This window comes from Rhincodon typus, chromosome 19, assembly GCF_021869965.1.
Source record: "Rhincodon typus isolate 14 chromosome 19, sRhiTyp1.1, whole genome shotgun sequence".
Taxonomy (NCBI): Eukaryota; Metazoa; Chordata; class Chondrichthyes; order Orectolobiformes; family Rhincodontidae; genus Rhincodon; species Rhincodon typus.
The window spans coordinates 20,924,929-20,946,071 of record NC_063350.1 but is presented as its reverse complement, the minus strand read 5'-3'; the positions used below and the strand labels follow the sequence as shown (position 1 = coordinate 20,946,071).

General features: G+C 40.4%; 1 protein-coding gene across 1 annotated transcript in view; it reads right to left on the bottom strand.

The window, feature by feature from the left end:
* LOC109927254 (rho GTPase-activating protein 18-like) overlaps positions 1-15,892 on the bottom strand; it is a 69,901-nt gene extending 54,009 nt beyond the window's left edge. The window contains exon 1 of the mRNA XM_048608555.1: positions 15,733-15,892. Coding sequence (XP_048464512.1) covers positions 15,733-15,857 — 125 coding nt within the window. The 5' untranslated portion in view covers positions 15,858-15,892. The remainder of the gene's footprint in view (positions 1-15,732) is intronic.
* Positions 15,893-21,143: the final 5,251 nt, after the last annotated feature.

Sequence of the window (21,143 nt, the reverse complement as noted above, 5' to 3'; positions counted from 1 at the left end):
CTCCATTCCTGCACACCCCTTTCCCCAAGCAGTGAAAATAGCATCTTCTGGATTTTAGCCTCCGCCACCACATTAGCTATTCTGGGAAATATGGGGAACCATGCTATGTGCACCAAATATTCAGGTCATAATTTTTACATATTTTGCACTTCCCCATTTTGAGTCAGGCAAGAATTATCCTTTAGTGTATTGTGTTTATTCCAAATTACATACACATATCAAAACTGACTCATGCCTGGAACTATAAAAAGCTGAACAACAAACTCCCAGCCAGACACCACATGCTCGCACCCACTCCCCCTCCCCATAATCTCATTTTCAGCAGGCTCCTCTCTTCAAGCAACATCTCCTTCAAAATCACCAGTTACAGATGTAGCCCCAATTCTTATCAAAGTGAAGTTATATTGCAAAATCATGCACTTCTGTTCTGAAAATTCCTGCATGAATCCCTCCAAACTGTCTTTCACTCATTTCGCTACAGTGAAATTACCTGAGTAAACAGTAGAAAGAGCACCTGATGTGTCTTTACTGCTTTGTGCTCCTCAATGTTTCCACAGAGATCAACATTATTAAACATACCATCCTCCTCAAACAACTGTTCTTCATCCAACTCTAATTTTTAAATAATATTGCTGAAAAGAGAATAATGTTGCCAAAGCCTTTTGTCTTGCACACATCAAGACAAATGCAACATGCCAAATTTCAAATAATAACAATAATAACCTTCCACAATTCTGTTCCTTCACTTTGCTTTCCAACAATAACCTTCCAAGCCAGTGGCTTCTACCACCTAGAAAGACAAGATGCATAGGAACACCATGACCTGCATGTTCTCTTCCAAGCAACACACCATCCCTACTTGAAACTGTATCAACATTCCTCAAATGCTGTTAAGTGAAAATCATGAACTTACCTTCCTAACAACACTGGAAATATATTGTCATCTGAAGAAATGCAAGTGATTCAAGAAGGAAGCTAACCACCACATTTTCAACAGCGGTTAGGGATGGGCAATAAATGGTGGCACACCCAGCGATGCCCTCATCCCATGACCAAATTGTAAAAAGTTACACTGCAGAATAAAAGATGTTGACATTGTCAAGTCAACTGTAGTTAGTTGAGACATTGCCTTGAGAAAAACAATGGAGAACTTCAGTATTGGCTGTCCCAGCTTCCAATGAATTCATGAGGCACAAGGCTTGAGCATATTCCTATTGTTTGGAGGGCACAGGTCAATGTCCATGAATATAAATCACTTCTGGCAAGTGTAAATGTTAAAAGCATGAGAGATTATCTGAAGTTGGTGTAGCTTATAGCATACACAGGATGGTTCAACAATTGCTGACTAATGACAGAATCATATCCAACAGTAGTCATTTTGTTCTGGCTTTCGCAAACACTTTCTCATTGAGTATAGGCTGTACTCTGCCTGTTACAAACAAACAAAGGGACATGCTTACTGATTCGATCAGCCATTTGCTGGAACATATGATTTAGTTGTCTGGCATCACACAAGCATTGACACTCACAGATGACATTACTCAACTTTGTGGCAGATTTTAATTTTTCATCAGGCTTGTCAAACATCATCCAAAACATCTAATTTTCCCAAAACTCTGCTTCATATTGAATTATATTTGTCAATCTTCCTGTTTCCACTACATGTAAGATTTCTGGATGGTTGAAATGAATAAACCTGTTGAGGATCTTCTGTTGGTGCATGGCCTTGAGAAACACACATTTGCAAGAGTTGCAGAAGTTGTTAGACTAATATTATCATTATTCAGGCATCATAAGAAAATCCACGAATGAGGGCTAGACGGCCTATGATAGAACAAAATTTCAATAACTAAGTCCGAAAGAAAAAAGGCAGACCTGTTAACCAGCATTCCTCTGCACTTGGCAGTCCATGTGACCGCCTCTGATTTGTTTATGCATTGGTGGGCCAAATGCCTGCATGCAGCATCTTTTCAGGAGCGAAAACCATTCTTTTGAAACACTTGTGAGATGAGTGCAGTGAGTCAGGTTACTTCCTTATTCTTGATCCCTACCTCTACCACGATGATCCAACTGGGGTGATGGTGTCGGGAAGTAGTGGTAGTTTGTTGGTGACCAGCAATGTTTAGGAGTGATTACTGCTGAATGGGGAGTAGATTCACTGGTGGGCATCGGGGTTTTAGCATTGGGTAAGAGGAGGGTTGGCAAGATCAGGGTCTGTTCTTTTAAATGTGATGTTCCTCCCATTTCAACATTGGATCACTGTTTTTTTCAACTTGGCATGATTGTTGATAATATGAAAATCTATTGCTGGCTGTCAGGGCAAAGAATTTTGCAATGGGCAGCCTGAAACAATACTTAACAAAGGCTCCAATGTTCCCTCATATCCCCTAAACCAACTCACAGCACTTACATCACAACTAACTCAGTATACACTCTGTTCAGAAGCAATTAACTCTATTGTACTAATATGGAAAAAGTCAAAACAACTATTTATGACTTCTTTAAAATATGCTCTTTCTATTTCAGGAGTCGACACTTCACAGTACTTTTTTTAAAAACATCTGTCAGCCAGTTTCTGGCTTGTAATAAGTGTAAATCATTGGCCACCATGTTAGATACTTAGAGGGGATCTGGTGAAGGCTATTTAGCTCAGGTGGCTGGCATGCTTTTCAGAATAATGCCAATGGCACAAGAAATAATGCTGCAAGACAAAAGGAAACGGTGAAGGGAGAAATAAGGAAATGAAAGTTGCTTCTAAATGAAATGGGAATTGCAGAACAATCACCAACAAACACAGCCTGAAAAACTGTGGGCAAGTGGCTATGATCTAAAATTATTAAAATCCTGTCTAAAAAGCTGCGGTGCCTCATTGAATGATGAGGTATTCTTCTTTGAGACTAGGACCCAAGGTCACAGCCTCAGAGTGAAGGGATGACCCATTAGAACTGAGATGAGGAGGAAGTTCTTCAGCCAGAGGATGGTTAATCCTGTAATTTACTGCTGCAGAGGGCTGTGGAGGCCAAGTCATTGAATGCATTTAAGACAGAGATAGATAGTTGCTTGATTAGTAAGGGGATCAAGTGTTATGGGGAGAAGGCAGGAGAATGGGATTGAGGAGCATTTCAGACATGATCGAATGGTGGAGCAGACGCAATGAGCTGAATGGCCTCCGAAGTCTTTTTATAAACACGTATAAAAACGGAAATTGTTGGAAAAACTCAGCAGGTCTGGTAACATCTATGGAGAGAAAGCAGAGTTAATGTTTCAAATCCAGTGACCCTTCTTCAGAACTGATTGTACCTGGTAGAAGGCTTGCAGGTTAGAGTTGGTGTGGGGCAGGGAATTAAAATGATAATTGAACAGAAGGTTGAGGGCATCCTTGTAAACTGAACAGGAATGTTCTGCAAAGCATTGTGTTTGGTTTCCCATTGCAGTACAGAGGAAACTTAACCATAAGCAGTACATGAAGTAATACTTGGATGGGAAGGTGCTGTAGAAGGAGGAGACCCCCTACTGGGGTCAGCTGAAAAGTATGCCAGGTTATCATTGAGGAAATGGACAATTGGAAAAGGGCAGGTAGAGATGCATTCGGAATGGCATCATGCTCGAAGTGGGAGAAATGTTGAATGATGATGAATGTGAAGGTTGTTGGGAGTCAAAAAAGGAGGGGAAGAGAAACCTCATGCCTTGGGAGATCAGGGAAGAGGTGAGTACAGAAGTTATAAAATGGAACTGATTCTTAAGAGTATTTTTCCATTTTGTTTTTACATTTAAGCCAAAAAAAGGTCAGGAAATACAGATTATTTTGCCATCTACCAACTGACATTGCTTACTTTATTGCCTGCAGATTTTTTTAGCCTTGCCTCTGTTGAAGGCAGTATGAACCTTTTTCCCTTATTGTTGGCTGTGTTTTTGCCATTTTATATTTGTACAATTAGCGTACAGAGCTATTGTGTGATTACAGCTGTTGGGCGTATTTTTATTTGTTCTTTATCAAGTGCTGATAAATTAGGTTACTTTTGAATTAAATAGGCCAAATAATGGTCTGATAGCCAACTATAGTGTCACATCACATCCCCTTATCACACTCACTCACACCTCCCATGCCAACTCATGTCAACCCATATCCCTCTATTCATCCCTTATGGTGCTTCATACTCTCCACACCAACCCATGCTGCTTTACCCCTCCTCCAATGTTCCCTCATATCCCCTAAACCAACTCACAGCACTTACATCACAACTAACTCAGTATACACTCTGTTCAGAAGCAATTAACTCTATTGTACTAATATGGAAAAGGTCAAAACAACTATTTATGACTTCTTTAAAATATGCTGTTTCTAGAGGCCTGTAAAAGTTTCAATCGACTATATTTTTAATGTATCCATATCAGAAACTGCAAGCACTTGACACTTATATTGTGCAAATAAACACTGAGAATTGATAGAAAAGATCTAAGGATGAAAAAAAGTTGTCAAACAAGTAACGTTTTCCTTTGTTTGCAATTGTTTGAACAACCTAATAGAAGTTTGGGACCTCAGTTAAACATGCCTTTGGGGGACATCAGATTGATGAACAGCATGAATTGGCATGGGTACGTTATGGAATTTTTGAAGTTATCTTTTAAAAGGGTTCCTGCACCCAGGGTGTGGTTCACAACTCATCTGAGGGGCCATGTAGCCCAAGTCATGGAGATGGCTGGTTTGAGATCATAATAAATTACAGAAGCTAGGAGATGTCTATGCCAGCAATGAGACCTCACAGCTCTGGAATTCAGGGTACAATCTCATTGCCTGTGTCTTTTTCCCATACCAGTGAAAATGGGGCACCTGGAATGGGGGATGGAATCCAGGAATTGTGCCCCATATGCTATTTGTATAGGCTCGCAGAATCTCCATGACTCAGTCCAATCTAGCTCCCAATCTTTGGATCCCCATTCCAAAGGAACGCGCAGTGGTCCACTCCCCTTCTCAGCTCACAAGTTCCATGGAAGTGAGGTCCTAGGCTCAATAGTTTGTACAGCTCAGACCTCACCATCGAGAGGCAAAATTTAATCTCCATACCCATTCAACTTTGTGTGCTTAAATTATATGCCAATGGATGTATTCAGTTCCACAGGAAAATAATACATTTCACTTGTGTTGTACGCAAATCACCCTCATCAAAATAACTACACCATTCTTCGAATGACATAGTGTAGCTGTCATGATCACATACCTAGAAAGTGATAAGCAAATAATCTAATAACCAATGCAAAATATGTAAAATTAACTCAGACTCACATATGGAAACAAACACAACTGGGACATTAGCTTAACTTTTGTAATGACTCAGCAGTATACTCTGGGGTCAAAAGCAGTCTGCATTGATCGCAGTAGGGTGATGATAAGAATTAGCCTGTTGAAGGACTGTAAAAGGTCAACTGGGGCCTCAGTTCCCAAGCCTGATTTAAAGTAAGCGTCTGGGCTTATCAAGTGAGAATAGAATCAACTTTCACTTGATGCCCATGTGATTAATGTAGGCACAAAATCACAAACATTTCTAGACACTAGTAGATAGCAAGAACTGCAGATGCTGGAGTCAGAGGCAATACATCTATACTTGGACCTGGAGGAACACAGCAGGCCAGGCAGCATCAGAGGAGCAGGAAAGTTGATGTTTCGGGTTTACACCCTCCATCAGGGCTGGACAGTACACATGAGTACCTTGGAATCAGAAGGGTAGATCTACCTCACTTCCTGGGAAAGGCAGTGGCAGAATGCTAAAGTCTGTGAATTAATAATCCAGAAATCTGGCCTAATACTCTGTGGGTGGCAAGCTGGTTAGCACTGCTGCTCACAACGTCAGGGACCAGGGTTCAATTCTAGGCTCGGGCGACTGTCTGTGTGGAGTTTGCACATTCTCCCTGTGTCTGTGTGAGTTTCTTCCAACAGTCCAAAGATGTGCAGGTTAGGTGGATTGGCCATGCTAAATTGCCCATAGTGTCCCAGGGTGTGCAGGTTAGGTGGATTAGCCATGGGAAATACAGGATTACAGGGATAGGGTAGGGGGTGAGTCTGGGTGTGATGCTTTTCAGAGGTTGGTGTGGACTCGATGGGCCAAATGGCCTGCTTCCATGCTGCAGGGATTCTATCACCAGGAATGAATGATTTCAATTAAAGATGCTGTAACTATCAGCAAAGAGGAGTTTAGGATCTCAACCTTGCGCACTCCCAGAAGGGCATGCTTCCTGATTTGGTCTTATACCTGAAATTTATGAGACACACACTCTTTTTACAAGTTGTCATCTAATTATCTGAAACAGAAGACTATCAGTTTCAAATGCTGGAAGAAGGCACACCAGAGAATACAAACGAAATCTATCTTTTCCTACATATTACAGTGCAAATCAGCCTTTGGCAAACTATGACAGTGCGTATGTGACATCAAAGACATCTGCATGTCAACAAAAGTCCTAGGATAATAGCATTTTTTGTCACTAAACACCTGTACAGCACTGAGACCTGGATTGTGTACCAATAGTATCAAAAAGGTCAATTCCTCTGTTGCATCCTTTGGGTTCACTGAGAGAATCTTTAAACAAATGCAAGTCTCGTTCTTGAAGTCCATCCACAGGCAATACTGCTGCAAAATCAACTCTGATGAGTGGGACACTTCCTCCAGATAGTCAAAACCTCTATCCTCCACCAAGTACTGTTTTCTTAACTCTCAATAGACCATTGTTTCAGAGAGGACAAAAGAAATTTCATCAAAGACACTCAAGTTCTTCTTTAAGTGTAGCAGCATTGACATTAAGAAGTTGGAGGAACGTGCTATCAATAACCCAGAATGGTAACAACCTGTCCATAATGCTGCATCATTGTGACAATGAGAAGGAAATAAAAAAACGCAAAACCTGCATTCCAGATCTCACTGCCTCATGGGATGCCCCATGTGCCCAAAGATACACAGGTTCGGAATCACATGAAGACCAATGGCAGCACCTCGTACTCTAGATAGATATAATCCTCAAATCAAGTGGCAGCTACTGACAACTATCTTTCATGTTGTTTCCCTCTTTCATCCAAATAATGAAATACATAGATTGGAGAACACATCCAGAAATACGAAAATAATACAGTCTTTCTGCAGGCCTAGCATGGATACAATAATATTTGCAGCAATGTATGGTTGTGCTAAAAAATCTTGTAAGGAATATTAATATTGCATTTGGATAGGCATGGAACAGAGGTGAACAAATATTACATGGAACACTTGGGTTTGGGACAAACTTTGCAGAGATTTTTTTGTTGATTGTTCAACCCAATTGATTGTAAATATTTTAAACAATCCATTTCTCCTGCTCAAATACACAAGGCCTGCGTATCAATTACCGTCACTCCCTACCCCAACTCCCTCACCAAGAACGCCAGGGCACCCATGCACAGGTAAAAGTCTTGCTGGGGGCTGAACAAGGTTATGTTTGCCCTTAGAAAATTCCTTGTGGTCAACAGCAGAGATCAGTTGGTCCATGGCCAGTTTCTGCCAAAGAGGAGAATTGGTTATTGCTTTATCTGAGTATTTGGTTAGAAATGGAACAAGCAGCAAGTTGATGTTTAGTTGTTTGTGGATCTTTTGGCAATGTAGTTAATTATAACCTTGCAAAACAAATGTCACAACCACAACTTTTTGATGATGTAATGTTGTCTGTGGCTGAAAGGGAACACTGTGAAAATGTAATTAAAGGATTCAGCCAAAGTACAAAACCCATCACGAGGGAAGACATTATTTTTCACTGATCTTTGAGGTAAGCAGTGAAACGTTCAAGTTAGATTTTTAATTTCACATGGAAAATAATGATTTCACTGAAAGGTTAGTCCATTCAATATGTAACAAGCAAATTGGAACAGTACAAGTGATTTCACTGTTCATGAGGTACTACCATAGCAAATTTATACTCATACTAATATTAGGGTTTTAATACAGCTACAACATAGTTTTATAAAACATAAAGCAAGGTTCATTCATAAAATAAGTATGGTACTACAAGGATTACATGTGAATAATATGGCCAATGCCTCATCATCCTTTACAAGCCCAAAACTTCAGGCATCATTCCTAAATAAACACATTACATGTGTAAGCATACTGCTCTGTATACCAACATGATATGTGCATTGATAAAATGTAATAACTCCAGAGAAATATAAAAATAACATTTTAACAAATCAAAAATTAAAACGACTCCTTTTATATCTACTCCACTTACATATCAGTGGGTGAAATTTGATACCCATTATTTGTTTGTTTTCTATTTAAAGGTTGAATTAAAATAGTATTTTGTTTTACAGCAATTAGATATATAAATTTTTAACCTTACTTTACAATTGTAATATCAATTCAATAGAACTATTTTCAACTTGACTTACTTCATATTACTTGTGTAGAGAGGCATTTGCCATTACTTAAAAATGTAAATGAATTACAGACATATTTGCCAGGCCATACAAGGTCAGTATTCTGTTTGATTGTTTAGTCAAACTAGAAAACAGGTAATAAGTAATACATCTAAGTTAATGAACAAAACTTCTGTAGAGTCCAGACTTTCACTACCGATATTAACTCCAAAAGCTTTGTATTCAGGTATTTTTCAAGCAGAGGTATTGTTTTGCTGCCACATGCATTCTTATAGATTAAAAAGATTATGAGCTTCAACTCAACCATTCCCTTCAACAGACTGGGAACAAAATGACTTGCTGTTACAACAGCAATTTCCTGGAACTTGATAAATCCATCCTACAAGATCAGCGTATCCAATAAGAAAAAATTCTCAAGCTGGATATTAAATTGTCTACTCTGAAACAATTCCAACATGAATCAGCAATAAACTGTTATCAGTTACTACACAAAGTAAAAACTTGTGGTATGGGGTAACATATTGTCATGAATAGAGGATTGGCTGGCTAACACAAGGTAGAGTGCAGGATTATCAAGTAATTTTTGACTTGGCAAGTTGTGACTTCAACTATTTACAATTTTTGTCATTAACCTTGAAGAAGGGTCTATATGTATAGTTATTAAATTCCCTGATGACACCTAGATGGATAAGTAAATGTAGACGAAGACCTTAAAGAGTCTACAAAGGGATTGAGATAGATTTGGTTAGATAGCAAAAATATTGGTATATAGAGTAAAATGTGTTAAATGTGAACTCATCCAGTGACGTGAGCTTGAAAAGCTCTGTGATACAGAGGGATCTGGGTTTCCTTGTACATGAATCACAGCGAGTTAGTATGCAGCTACATTAAGTGATTAGGAAGCAAATGGAATTTATTTATTTGCTGAGGAGGGAATGGAATACAAAAGTAGGGAAGCTGTGCTGCAATTGCACAGGGAAATAGAAGTACTGTGTAAACTTTCATTCTCCTTACTTGAGAAAGTATACAATAACATGGGAAACATTTCAGAGAAGGTTCACTTAACTGATACCTTGATTGAAGGGGCTACCTTAGGAAGAAGAGTTGGACAGGTTGCTTTGCGTGCATTGGAGTTCAGAAGAATGAGAAGTGTTCTTTTTAAGAGGGTGAATACTGAGAGGATGTTTTCCATTTTGGGACGGATTGTGACTAGCCAACAGAGAATAGCAATAAGATGTCTCCCTCTATGATGGGGAGAACTCTTTTCTCTCAGAGGGTTAGTCTGTTCCACATATAGTAGAAATGGAAAGCTATTTTTAAGACCGAGTTAGATAGATTCTTGTTTGACAAAGGAGAGCAAAGGTTTTGTGGCAAAATACGAAGCCACAACCAGGTCAGCCACAATCTTATCAAATGACAGAACATGCTTTATGTGCTGAATGACCTGTTCCTGTTCCTGTTCCTAATTCCTATAATGATCTACATGTTTGCATATTGTCACTTACTTGAATTAATGAGGTTTTCACATCCTCAGTCAACTATTCACATGTTACAACTGAACCAAATGTTCAAGCAACCATCTATGTCACTTTATAATGAAGAAGAATAAAACTGATCCAACTTGAGTGGATGGTGATATCTGATATTACATTCAGTGGTTTAAAGGAAACCCATTGGATAACCTAATAGACTTTCAGAAGTTGATTTCTGCCAAATTACCATCTTAGTAATTTTTAAAGCTCAACAAAGGTTTAAATTACCTGTTTATGAAATAATTGAATTCAGCATTCAATTTGAGAGGGAGGAGTTTGGTTGGAGCAACTGTGCTAAGCTTAAACAAGGGAAATTACAAAAGAATGCGGGTAGAGCTGAATAGAGTGGACTGGAAAGGAAATTCGCAGCAAAGGCAATTGAGGAGCGATGGCAGGCATTTCAGAAAACATGAACAGCAAATGTATATGTCATTGAGGAAGAAGGATTCTAGGAAGGCGTTTAGCCAACAGTGGTAATCAGGGAAGTTAAGGTCAGCATCAAATTGAATGAAAAACACACAATTTGGCAATGATTAGTGATGAGCCAGAGGATTGGAAAAGTTTTAAAAATTAACAAAAAAACTACGAAACATAAATAGAGGGAGAAGCTAAACTTTGAGGGTAAACTTGAAGTAATATCAATGCAGACAGTAAAAGCTTCTTTAAATATATAAATATATAAAAAGGAAGACAGAAGCCAAAGTAAATGATGAAGGCTCCTGATGAAGAGTCCTGACCCAAAACATCAACTTTCCTACTCCTCTGATGCTGCCTGACCTGCTGCGTTCCTCCAGCTCCACACTGTATTGACTTTGATTTCCAGCATCTGTAGTTCTTGCTATCTCCTAGTCATTGAAAATTATACTGCGAAGCCTCTTCCAAGGATGCCCACCTTGAGGAAGTTGTCCCCCTCCCTCCGAAAAGATCTCAGTGGGTCTCTCACCCACTCCAACCCCCTGGTGATCTCCTCCGCCATGAAGCTCTTCGACCACATCCTGAAACAAACCCATTACTACAGCCACATCTCCTTTCTCAGCACCTGCCTACACAACCGGCTGTCCTGATAAAGGGTGCCGACCCAAAACAGTGACTTCTCTACTCCTCTGATGCTGCCTGACCTGCTGTGTTTCTCCAGCCCCACATTGTATCAACCCAAAGTAAATATATACCTCTTAGAGAATGAGGTTGGGTTAATAATAATGGACAACCAGGAAATGGCAAACAAATTGAATAAACACTTTGCATCAGTCTTCATTGTAGAAGGCTCCAAAATCATTCCAAAATTACTAAATAATCAAGTGGCAACAGTCAGAGAGGAAAAATAATCACAAGAGAAACTGTGAGAGGAAATCTAATGGGGCTAAAAGCCAATAGGTCCCCTGGACTTGATGGGATGCATCCTAGGATATTGAAAGAAGTAGCGACAGCAATAGTGGATGCACTGGTAGTAATCATCCAAGAGTCTTCGATTCTGTAAAAGTATCAGGGGATTGGAAACCTGTCAATGTGACATCTTTATTTTAGAAAAAAACAGGCATCTATAGACTAGATAGCTTAACATCTGTTATTGGGAAAATATTAGAGTCTATTATAAAGGATGCAATAGCAGAGCACTTAAAAAGATGTATTACGATCAAGCAGAGACAGAATGGCTTGATGAAGGGGAAATCAAAGTAGACACATTACTATAATTATTTGAGGAAGTAACAAGCAGGATAGGTAAAGAGGAAGCAGTGAATGTAATAGATTGGGATTTTCGGAAAGCGTTGATAAGGTACCACACATTGGACTATTTAATAAGATAAGAGCATAGTGTTGGGAGTAGAATTTTACCATGGACAGAGGATTGGTGAACTAAGACAGAGAGATGAAATAAAGTTGGCATTTTCAGGATGGCAACCTGTAACTAGTGGAGTGCCACAGTGATCAGTACCAATGATCGCACAATGTTCAGCACCATTCACATCTCTTCAGATACTGAAGCAATCCATGTTCAAATACAATAAGATCTGGGCAATATCCAGGCTTGGGCTAACAAGTGGCCAGTAACATTTGCTCCACATAAGTGCCAGACAATGACCAAGATTAGAAACAATCTAACCACTGCTCCTTGACATTCAATGGTGTCACCGTAACTGAACTCCCACTATCAATATCCTTGGGGTTACCATTGACCAAAAACAAATGGGGAGGCGTTGGCCTAGTGGTACTATCGCTGGACTGTTAATCCAGAAATCCAGATAACATTCTGTGGACCCAGGTTCGAATCCCGCCACAGCAGATGGTGGAATTTGAATTCAATAAATATCTGGAATTAAGAGTGTAACGATGATCGTGAATCCACTGTTCACTAATGTCCTTTAGGGAAAGAAACTGCTACCCTCATCTGGTCTGGCCTACATGTGACTCCAGACCCATAGCGATGTGGTTGACTCTTAACTACCCTCTGGGCAATTAGGAATGGGCAATAAATGCTGCCTAGCCAGCAACACCCTCAGCCATGAATGAATAAAGAATAAAGGAAACTCAACCAGACTCATCACATACACACAGTGGCTACAAGAGCAAGTCCAAAACTAGGAATATTGCAGAAATTAATTTACCTCCTGACTCTCCAAAGCCTGTCCACCATCTATAAGGCACAAGTCAGGAGTATGATGGAATACTCCCCACTTGGCTGGATAGGTGTAGCTCTAACAATGTTCAAGAAACTTGACCCCATGCAGCCTGCTTGATTAACACCACATCCACAAGAATCCATTCCCTCCACCATTGACACTCAGTAGCAGCAGTGTGTAGCATTTACACGATACATTTCAAAAATTCGCCAAAGATTTTTAGACAGCACATTTCAACCCCATGACCACTTCCATCTAGAAAGGCAAGGGCAGTCAAAACCTGGGAACATCGCCACCTGCAAGTTCTCCTCCAAGACACTCACTATCCTGACTTGGAAATTTACCTCTGTTCCTTCACTGTGGCAGGGTCAAAATCCTGGAATTCACTCCCTAATGGCATTGTGAGTCAACCCACAGCAGGTGGACTGCAGCGGTTCAAGAAGGCAGCTCATCACCACCTTCTCAAGGGCAACTAGGCATGGGCAATAAATGCTGGCCTGCCAGCATATGTCCACATCCCATGGGTGAACAGAAACAAAAGAAGCTAGAACAAAGTGATATAGGAAACCTCCTGCATGAATCACAATGATCAATTATCCACATTCAGCAGCAAATTCAACATTAGCCTTTATTTCAAAGGGAATGGAATATAAACGTAGAGATGTTTTACTAAAACTATACAAGGCACTAGTCAGACCACAACTGGAATACCCTAAGAGAAGATACATTGGCTTTAGAGGCTGCCCGGAGAAGGTTTAATCAGCTGATCCCAGGTTTGGAGGGACTGTTTAGTAAGGAGAAGCTAAATAGATTGGCCCTGCACTTACTGGAATTTAGAAGAATGGAAGGTGACTTCATTGAAACATACAAGATTCTTAGGAGACTTGACAGGGAAAATATGGAGGGGTTGTTTCCCCTTATAGGAGTCTAGGGCCAGATAGCATCATAGAATCCCTACAGTGTAGAAGCAGGCCATTTGGTCCATCGATTTCACATCAACCTTCCGAAGTGCATCCCACCCAGACCCATCCTATCCCAGTAACCATGCATTACTACTGGCTACTCCACTTAGCCTGCATATCTATGGATACTATGGGCAATTTAGCATGGTCAATACACCTGACCAGCACATCTTTAGACTGTGGGAAGAAACTGGAGCACCCAGAGGAAACTCATGCAGATATGGGGTGAATGTGCAAACTCCACACAGACAGTTGCCCAAGGCTACGATCAAGCCTGGGTCGCTGCTGGTATGAGGCAATAGTGCTAATCACTGAGCCACTGTGCCATAATCTCAGAATAAGGGGTCACACATTTAAGACAGAAATGAGGAGGAATTTCTTGTCTCAGAGGGTAATGAATCTGTGGAATTCTTTACACAGAGGGCTGTTGAGCCTGGATCATGAACTATATTCAAGGCTGAGATAGATATTTAATCAGTAAGGGGCTTGAGAGTTATGGTGAAAAGGCAGGAAAGTGGAGTTGAGGGTTATCAGATCGGCCATAATCTCATTGAATAGCAGAGCAGATTTGACGGGCACAATGGCCTACTTCTGCTCCTGCATCTTATTGTCTAACATGCAGAAATTTGTATCAGCATTAATCGTTTCCAATCTTCTAAAACCCAAGCAATAGCTTTGTTCACATCAGCTTAACCCAGAAAATACGTAATATCAGCTCAGTGTTCCACTCAGAATAACAACTAATGCCACATTCTACTATTTATGAGGAAATGGAAAAGCTAATTCAAGCACTGGATGGATACAGAGTTAAACTCAAACTCCAAAGGTCACCCACACATTTTGCCACTCCATCACTAGTTTCACAAAAACTTCATTTTGCTCTCTACTTCACCATTAAAATGAATTGACTTACAGGACTTTGCTGTATTTGCACAGTAGATATGGAATTTAGCTTGCCACATAAAGTTATGTTTTGTCCATTCAATAACATGATAAAGTCTAGTACTTGGCAATCAATATTTCTGAAACAGAAAATTAACTGTTACAAATTTAAAGTTATATTCTTTCAGGTGTTGTAAGAGATTTTAAAAATGTCATTTTTTGGTTTTCCTTTCTGTTTCTTTTTGATTCTTTCAATTCAGTTTTGCTTTCCCTTTACTTTTCTTTCTGGATCTGATTTGACAATCAGCAATGTTAATTAAGATGTCCTTCTCAGTCTTTCAGCTGGATTTTGCTGTTTACATCAAGAGGGCAATTCAAAAAGTTTGGTGCTTTTTGAGATAGCATTGGCTATCACAGAAGATCACATAACCTGATGGACTACAAAAAGCTGTCATCCACCCATCAGCAAAGACTTTCTAATTCAAACCAACCCAACTCAACTGCAGAAAATTGCTTTGGATAATTAGCAGTGACCTTCAGTAATCTCTCCTTAGCTTTGAAGACTAAAGTTGCAACGCTTCGACTAACTGCAATCAGATCCCAACTGATTGAAGGATAAAACCATCCATGCAAACATTGAACAATCATCAACTACCTTAGATGTGAAACTGTGAAACTCCTGGCCAGACCCCGGAAAAGGTCAAAGAAAAAGAAAACTTTTTGCTGTTAGTTCCACAACCTTCCAAACTTGTTGCTTACGGTGATACATAGTTTATCCTGTTCAATCAGCTCCCAGATGCCTGGTTTCCCTCAGTAAGTTACAAAAAAATGTTAGAACCCAAATGTACAAGGAAAAGTTTAACTAACATAGAAAGCCATTAAATACCCTACTAACACAAGGTCTGACCTACTCCTCAGTTGAGTACAACTGTGAACTACTGAAACCTAGTCAACACTATAAATAAATTCCCATTTGGATGGAAATGCAATCAAAGCTGCAGGCATGTAAACTTTATAACCGAGGTGCATTTGTGCATACGATTCAACCGTTCTACGGAAAAGTATATGAAGGCCAAATAAAACAGACACTGAAACCTTAAAACAAGCATCCATAAATCTTTATACCATAAATATGATCTTAAAATCTGCTTGCCTGAACGCAGTCTTGCATAACAATACTTAACAACTTTTAATTTGTTCGGATAACGATACTGCAATCTGTACTAAAACCAAGAGTAGTGACAAAAAGCACATGGAAGTTTTTGGCTTCACCTCACTTAAAGTAGAGATATAAATGCGCGATGGTATTGTCTTTTGAAATGAATAAAGCAAAATGATACCTTTGGGCAAATTTGGAATGTGGGCAATTACGTACAGCCGCCGGCATGGAATTCGCATACATTCTTGCTCTCGGAATACGGGAATAAGTGTTTGAAGTGATATTTGTTGTCTTAACGTTCTCCATCGTAGCTGGCGAGTTCTCCTTTGCGGTACTGGGAAATGCTCCAGACCAAACTAAAGAGAAGCCTCAATAAAAGGAAGGATGTTGTTCACGAGAACTCCTGTTCTAAAGACGAATTTAGGAGGAATGTTAACCCAACCTCCCAGTGTGACAGCAATCTACGGGTTGGGAAAGTTAACAACTCCACCCCCTCGCTCTTACACGCACATCAACCTAAAAGCATTATAAACCATTGTACTGTACAATCCGCTAAACTGCACTGGGCACTTTTGCGCGCTCCTTTATAACGTCGAAGTTTCACCTCAATGCTTTGCAGTGTTTTGTTTTTAACCGGCTCAACTATTTTTCGTACTGGATGCAATTTTTCATCTTACAACATAAGCAAGTACTCTTCTGGAGAGCAACACGACGATCTATTACGATGAAGCATTTGGTTGAACATGTTTTGCTTCATTCTTTGTGTAGGAATTTGTCACAATGCAAATGACTGGCGACCTATTGTGAAATGTTTGTTATCGGCCAAAAAATGTCACTCTTGCAAATGATCCAATGAAGTGATGTAAAGAAGGAAGTTAAAATCACAATACTTCAAATGAATAAACAATGTGTTGCAAAGTCTCTTCTGTCGAAACATGCAGAAATCTAACTTATATTCGTTATGTTGTATGATTCTGACAGGCTGACTCAGCTTAGCCTCAATGCAATCCCTTAAAAAAAATCGACCACTTGATCTTTCATACCACCAGCAGAATATCATTGTAGAAAAAAAATCTAGTCAGATTTCTTTCGCTTCGTTCGATTATATCATCATTCCTTTATTGCGCTGAGTCAAAATCCTGGATCTCCCTTCCTAACAGCACTATGGGTGTCCCAAGCCTACAAGGACGGCTGTGATTTTAAAAGGCAGCTCATTCTGTACCCTCTCCAGGGCAATTAATTGTGGACAATTATGCTGACCTAGCTATCACCAACTAAGCCCATGAATGAAAAAGAAAGATCAAAGTCTAGATTCTTTCATACCAAGAAAATCCATGGTGCTAAACTTTTTCTTTAATCTCAAAACAATCACGAATTGACATAAAAATAGAAGTAACAGCATTCTGAAAGGGGTCTCTGGACGTGTAATGTTGACACTGTTTTCTCTCCACAAAAACTACCAGACCTGCTGAGTTTCTCCAGTTACTTTTATTTTTTGTTTGAGATTTCCCGCATCCACAGTTCTTTGCTTTCTTATTTCATAAGTTTGACATCCCTGGGATCAGTAGTGCTCCACATTCAAATGTTTTATGTTACTAACAAAGTGTTTACTAGGCCATATTCACTTTTTCGGATGAACGCAAATGAAAACCACTGAAGTATTAGCTTAGACTGGGTGCTCCAGTCTCTAATGTGAAACTTGCACCATTTTGGAAGATTATTACAACAGCATTCCATAAAGTCTGCGAAAACTGATGGTTTCAATTTGGGTGGAAAGGGAACACAACACATGGAACATACTACGTCAAAAAAATCATACAATTAGGGCAACTGGAAAAAGGATTACCAACATGTTTGCCACACATCTTCAAACATTTGATTCTACAGCAGATTAGATGCAATCTTGAACACACAGTTTTCCTTTGCTTTTCATCAAGGGTCACAAGACTTATGGAAAAAGGCTATGGGAAGGAAAAGAATTAAAAGAATGGCTATTGAAAAGGACAAGAGCAGCATGTAACCTGGCCATTTTTTAAACAACCAGGACATTTGCAACTAGCTGCAGCCAGAAGTCCTGGATGGATAACCTATCTCTGCATCCCCTTGAGGTCCCAGGATCACAGCTTTGAAAGAATACCAATATAAAGGTGAATAACAGTATGAGAGGATACTGACTCATTGGCAAGTGAGTACAGATTGGCATGGAGTATGTACAAGTTAAATAAAGACTGACAGTTAACCGCCAAGCTTTGTTTAAATTTAAATGAGACTCTGATTATTCAAGGAACTGTCCCAAGGACTGAACCAGAAAAATGGCTACCAGCATTCCCTCTAATTTTCTTTCCCGTTGTGCCAGCCTCTGAGGTCCATGCATAGCAATGATTTCCACAACTAGAAGTCAATATCATGATCAGCATACTGACGCCATGTAGGGAACCACTGCACAGTGTAGAGGGGATGGCATGGTGGCTCAGTAGTTAGCACTGCTGTTTCACAGCACCAGCAACCCGGGTTTAATTCCACCCTTGGGCGACTGTCTGTGTGGAGTTTGCACATTCGCCCCGTGTCTGCACGGGTTTCCTCTGGGTGCTCCAGTTTCCTCCCACAGTACAAAAATGTGCAAGTTAGGTGGACTGGCCATGCTAAATTGCTCAAAGTGTTCAGGGATGTGTAGATTAGGTGGGTTAGAGGGGGATGGGTCTAGGTGGGATACTCTGAAGGTCAGCGTGGACTTGTTGGGCTGAAGAGCCTGGTTCCACATTGTAAGGATTCTATGACATTGAATTTGCTCTCATTTATTTTGTTTGGTTGCAACAAGCACAATTTGGAATGTGATGAGTGGTGTGGTATATAAATTTCAGTGATGGTGTGATGCCACACATCCAAGGATTGACAGATTTCATCAAATAACATGTTCTTTCAGTTATTCACTACAGGTAATGTCAGGACCGTACTGAACCTGCCTGGGTCAGAAAAATCCCAAACTTTGGATAGAGGGACCCTACGGCGAGAAATATGGCAGAATTGCATGAGAAGCACATTACGCTTATCTCAACATTAAGAACAACTTGCTGCATCTTTTAACTAAATTCCAGGAGTCAAGTCAAGTTGCCTATTAAGATGGATTATTGTTTCTTAATGATCTTATTAACTGCAGAATTCACCTCATTAATAGTAGCTTTCTATCATACCACCTGCCCTGAGAAAGCTAGATGCCAATTCTTGACATGAAAGTGAGAGTGGGCACCTTACAACTCCAGCTTGGTGCTTGTTCCAAAGGACCTCCATGTTGGAACCAGGGACCAACACGTCAGGGCCACTCAATGGATGCCAGTCATATGCACCTCACATCTACAGACATTGGCACCAGCATGTGCCAGTCTCTAAGAAACCTCATGGCACAGCTCATCAACTTACCACGTACCACAGGTCACAACAGCAACTATGATTGTAATGCTGCAGCAAGTACACTTTGCACCCAGGGACACACATCTCCAGTCTGTTTGTCTGTTCTCTCAGCCCACACTCACTTTGAGCCCACATCGATGCTCACAACATTCCTGCCAGTCCTTGCCTTGCATTTTAGTACCTTGCCCTTCAGCGAGAGATACCAGGCTCACTTTGAGTTCAATGCCATTTATCACACACACACATAGGCAGGAAGCTTGTCACAGTGTCAGGAATCCTCACTCAAGTCAAGGGCAATAGATCTTTAAATTTACACCAGTGGTCCAGGCACAGTAAGTCAAGGACAGCCTCCAATACTATCTAGGTGCATGGACACAGTCAGTCAGTAGCTTGGACTGTCAAAGTCAGTATCTTCAGCTCATAAGGGGTGAGGAGGCAAATGTCAGGCAGCCCATGACATGTCTTCAGTCATTCTGCCCTATTGTGGACCGTTTTCCTTCTTGAATAAGACAGTGACAGGTATAAGGGAAATAAAAGTGGATGGCACAGGTACTGACTTTGATGCAAGTGAGGAGGTGTCACGAGCAAGTCTGTGCACAACACAGAGGCCATGCAGGGTTAATGGTGTCAGGGGTTGGGCTGGGTGAGAGTGAGTGAGTGAAGTTGTTGCTGACAGCATCGAAAATTGTAGAACATGAGGGAGGCAAGTTCATTGGTACAGATAGAATGAAGGTGAAATATCAGAGAGAAGGTGGTGGCATTTACACTGATGGAGTGGACAAGATAAGTGACCTTTTTCCTATACTGCATTCCATTAAGCAGCTGAGATTGCACTGATCCAGTTGGTAACCTTGGAAGAGTCTTGCATGATGTGGTATCATGGCCTCATCGGCTAATCTTGGAGGAGTGGACATGTCACCTCTGCACCACCTTATCCACTAGGAACAATTTTCCTTTCTCTGCCATGTCCACGGCAAATTTGTGGAACCATCCAGGGTAATCCTGGAGTAACAATGCTTGTCCAGGTACACAAATATGGCACCAGTGCCAGGTATGCCAATCCATTCGGGGATATCCCAGCAGTGGCTAGTTGTTCTGCAACTACAGGTGGAAAAATGGGATTAGAATCAGCTGAGCAGAATGCCATGGGTGGTGTAGGCCGTTGGTGAGGTGACTTTGGAAAGATGTGTCAGGAAATGTCTCTAGGTCTCGTGGAGAGAAGCCATCCATGAAACCTAACAAAACTGACACTTAGCCAAAAGAAACTTGAGATTTGGCCTATAGTGTTCCATGATTAAACAGTATTTATGAAATAGTCCTGTATGTGTGAAGAATTCCCACATGTGACAAACTTAACACTGTCAGTCAGAGTCAGAGTGTTGGGTACTTGCGCATTATGGATGTGAATGCATTAACACACAGGGAACTGTTCTGAGCAGACAGGAAGAATGTACATGCACCTTTTCAAACTTTACAAAATAGGTAACACTATTCCCTGGTTCATTCCCAGGACAGTGCCTTGGTCAATCAGAGTCAAACTGACTGGTGTAAATTTAAACAAAACTTGGTAGTTAAGACAGTATCATTAATGGGTGTATTCTCCATGACCACACCTCTACCAATCAGTGTCCACCTGCTAATCAATCTACACTCTCCTATCATACAGTAATAAATGTTATTCCACTTACTTTGCTATTGTTGTGAATGTCCTGATGTTTGCAAGATGAAATGCTTCAGCATAATGTGTTATTTTTTTCAACAATACTCAAGTTCTGCACTTGCACACATCTACTAGAAAGTCAGAAATGAAGATGATCTTTGCACAGTGTTCAGTGCCATTCACAATGTCATTGATATTGAAGTAGCTTATGCCACACTCAGGTCTGGTTACATCCAGGATTGGACTGAAAATTGCAGGTATTATGCAGGGCACACAAATGAAAGGCAATGACCATCTCCAAAAAGGGAACCTAATTATCTCTCTTTGAAGTTCAATGGCGTTGTCATCACCGAATCCCAAGCCCTCCCCATCAACATCCTGGAGTTATCATTGGTCAGAATCATAAATGGACTAACTATCTAAATATCGCGCCTACAAATGGCAGGTCAGAGTTTGGGAATTCAGTGATTAGTAATTTACCTCCTGGGCTGAATTTCCCCATTGCAGCAGAGACAACTTTGGAT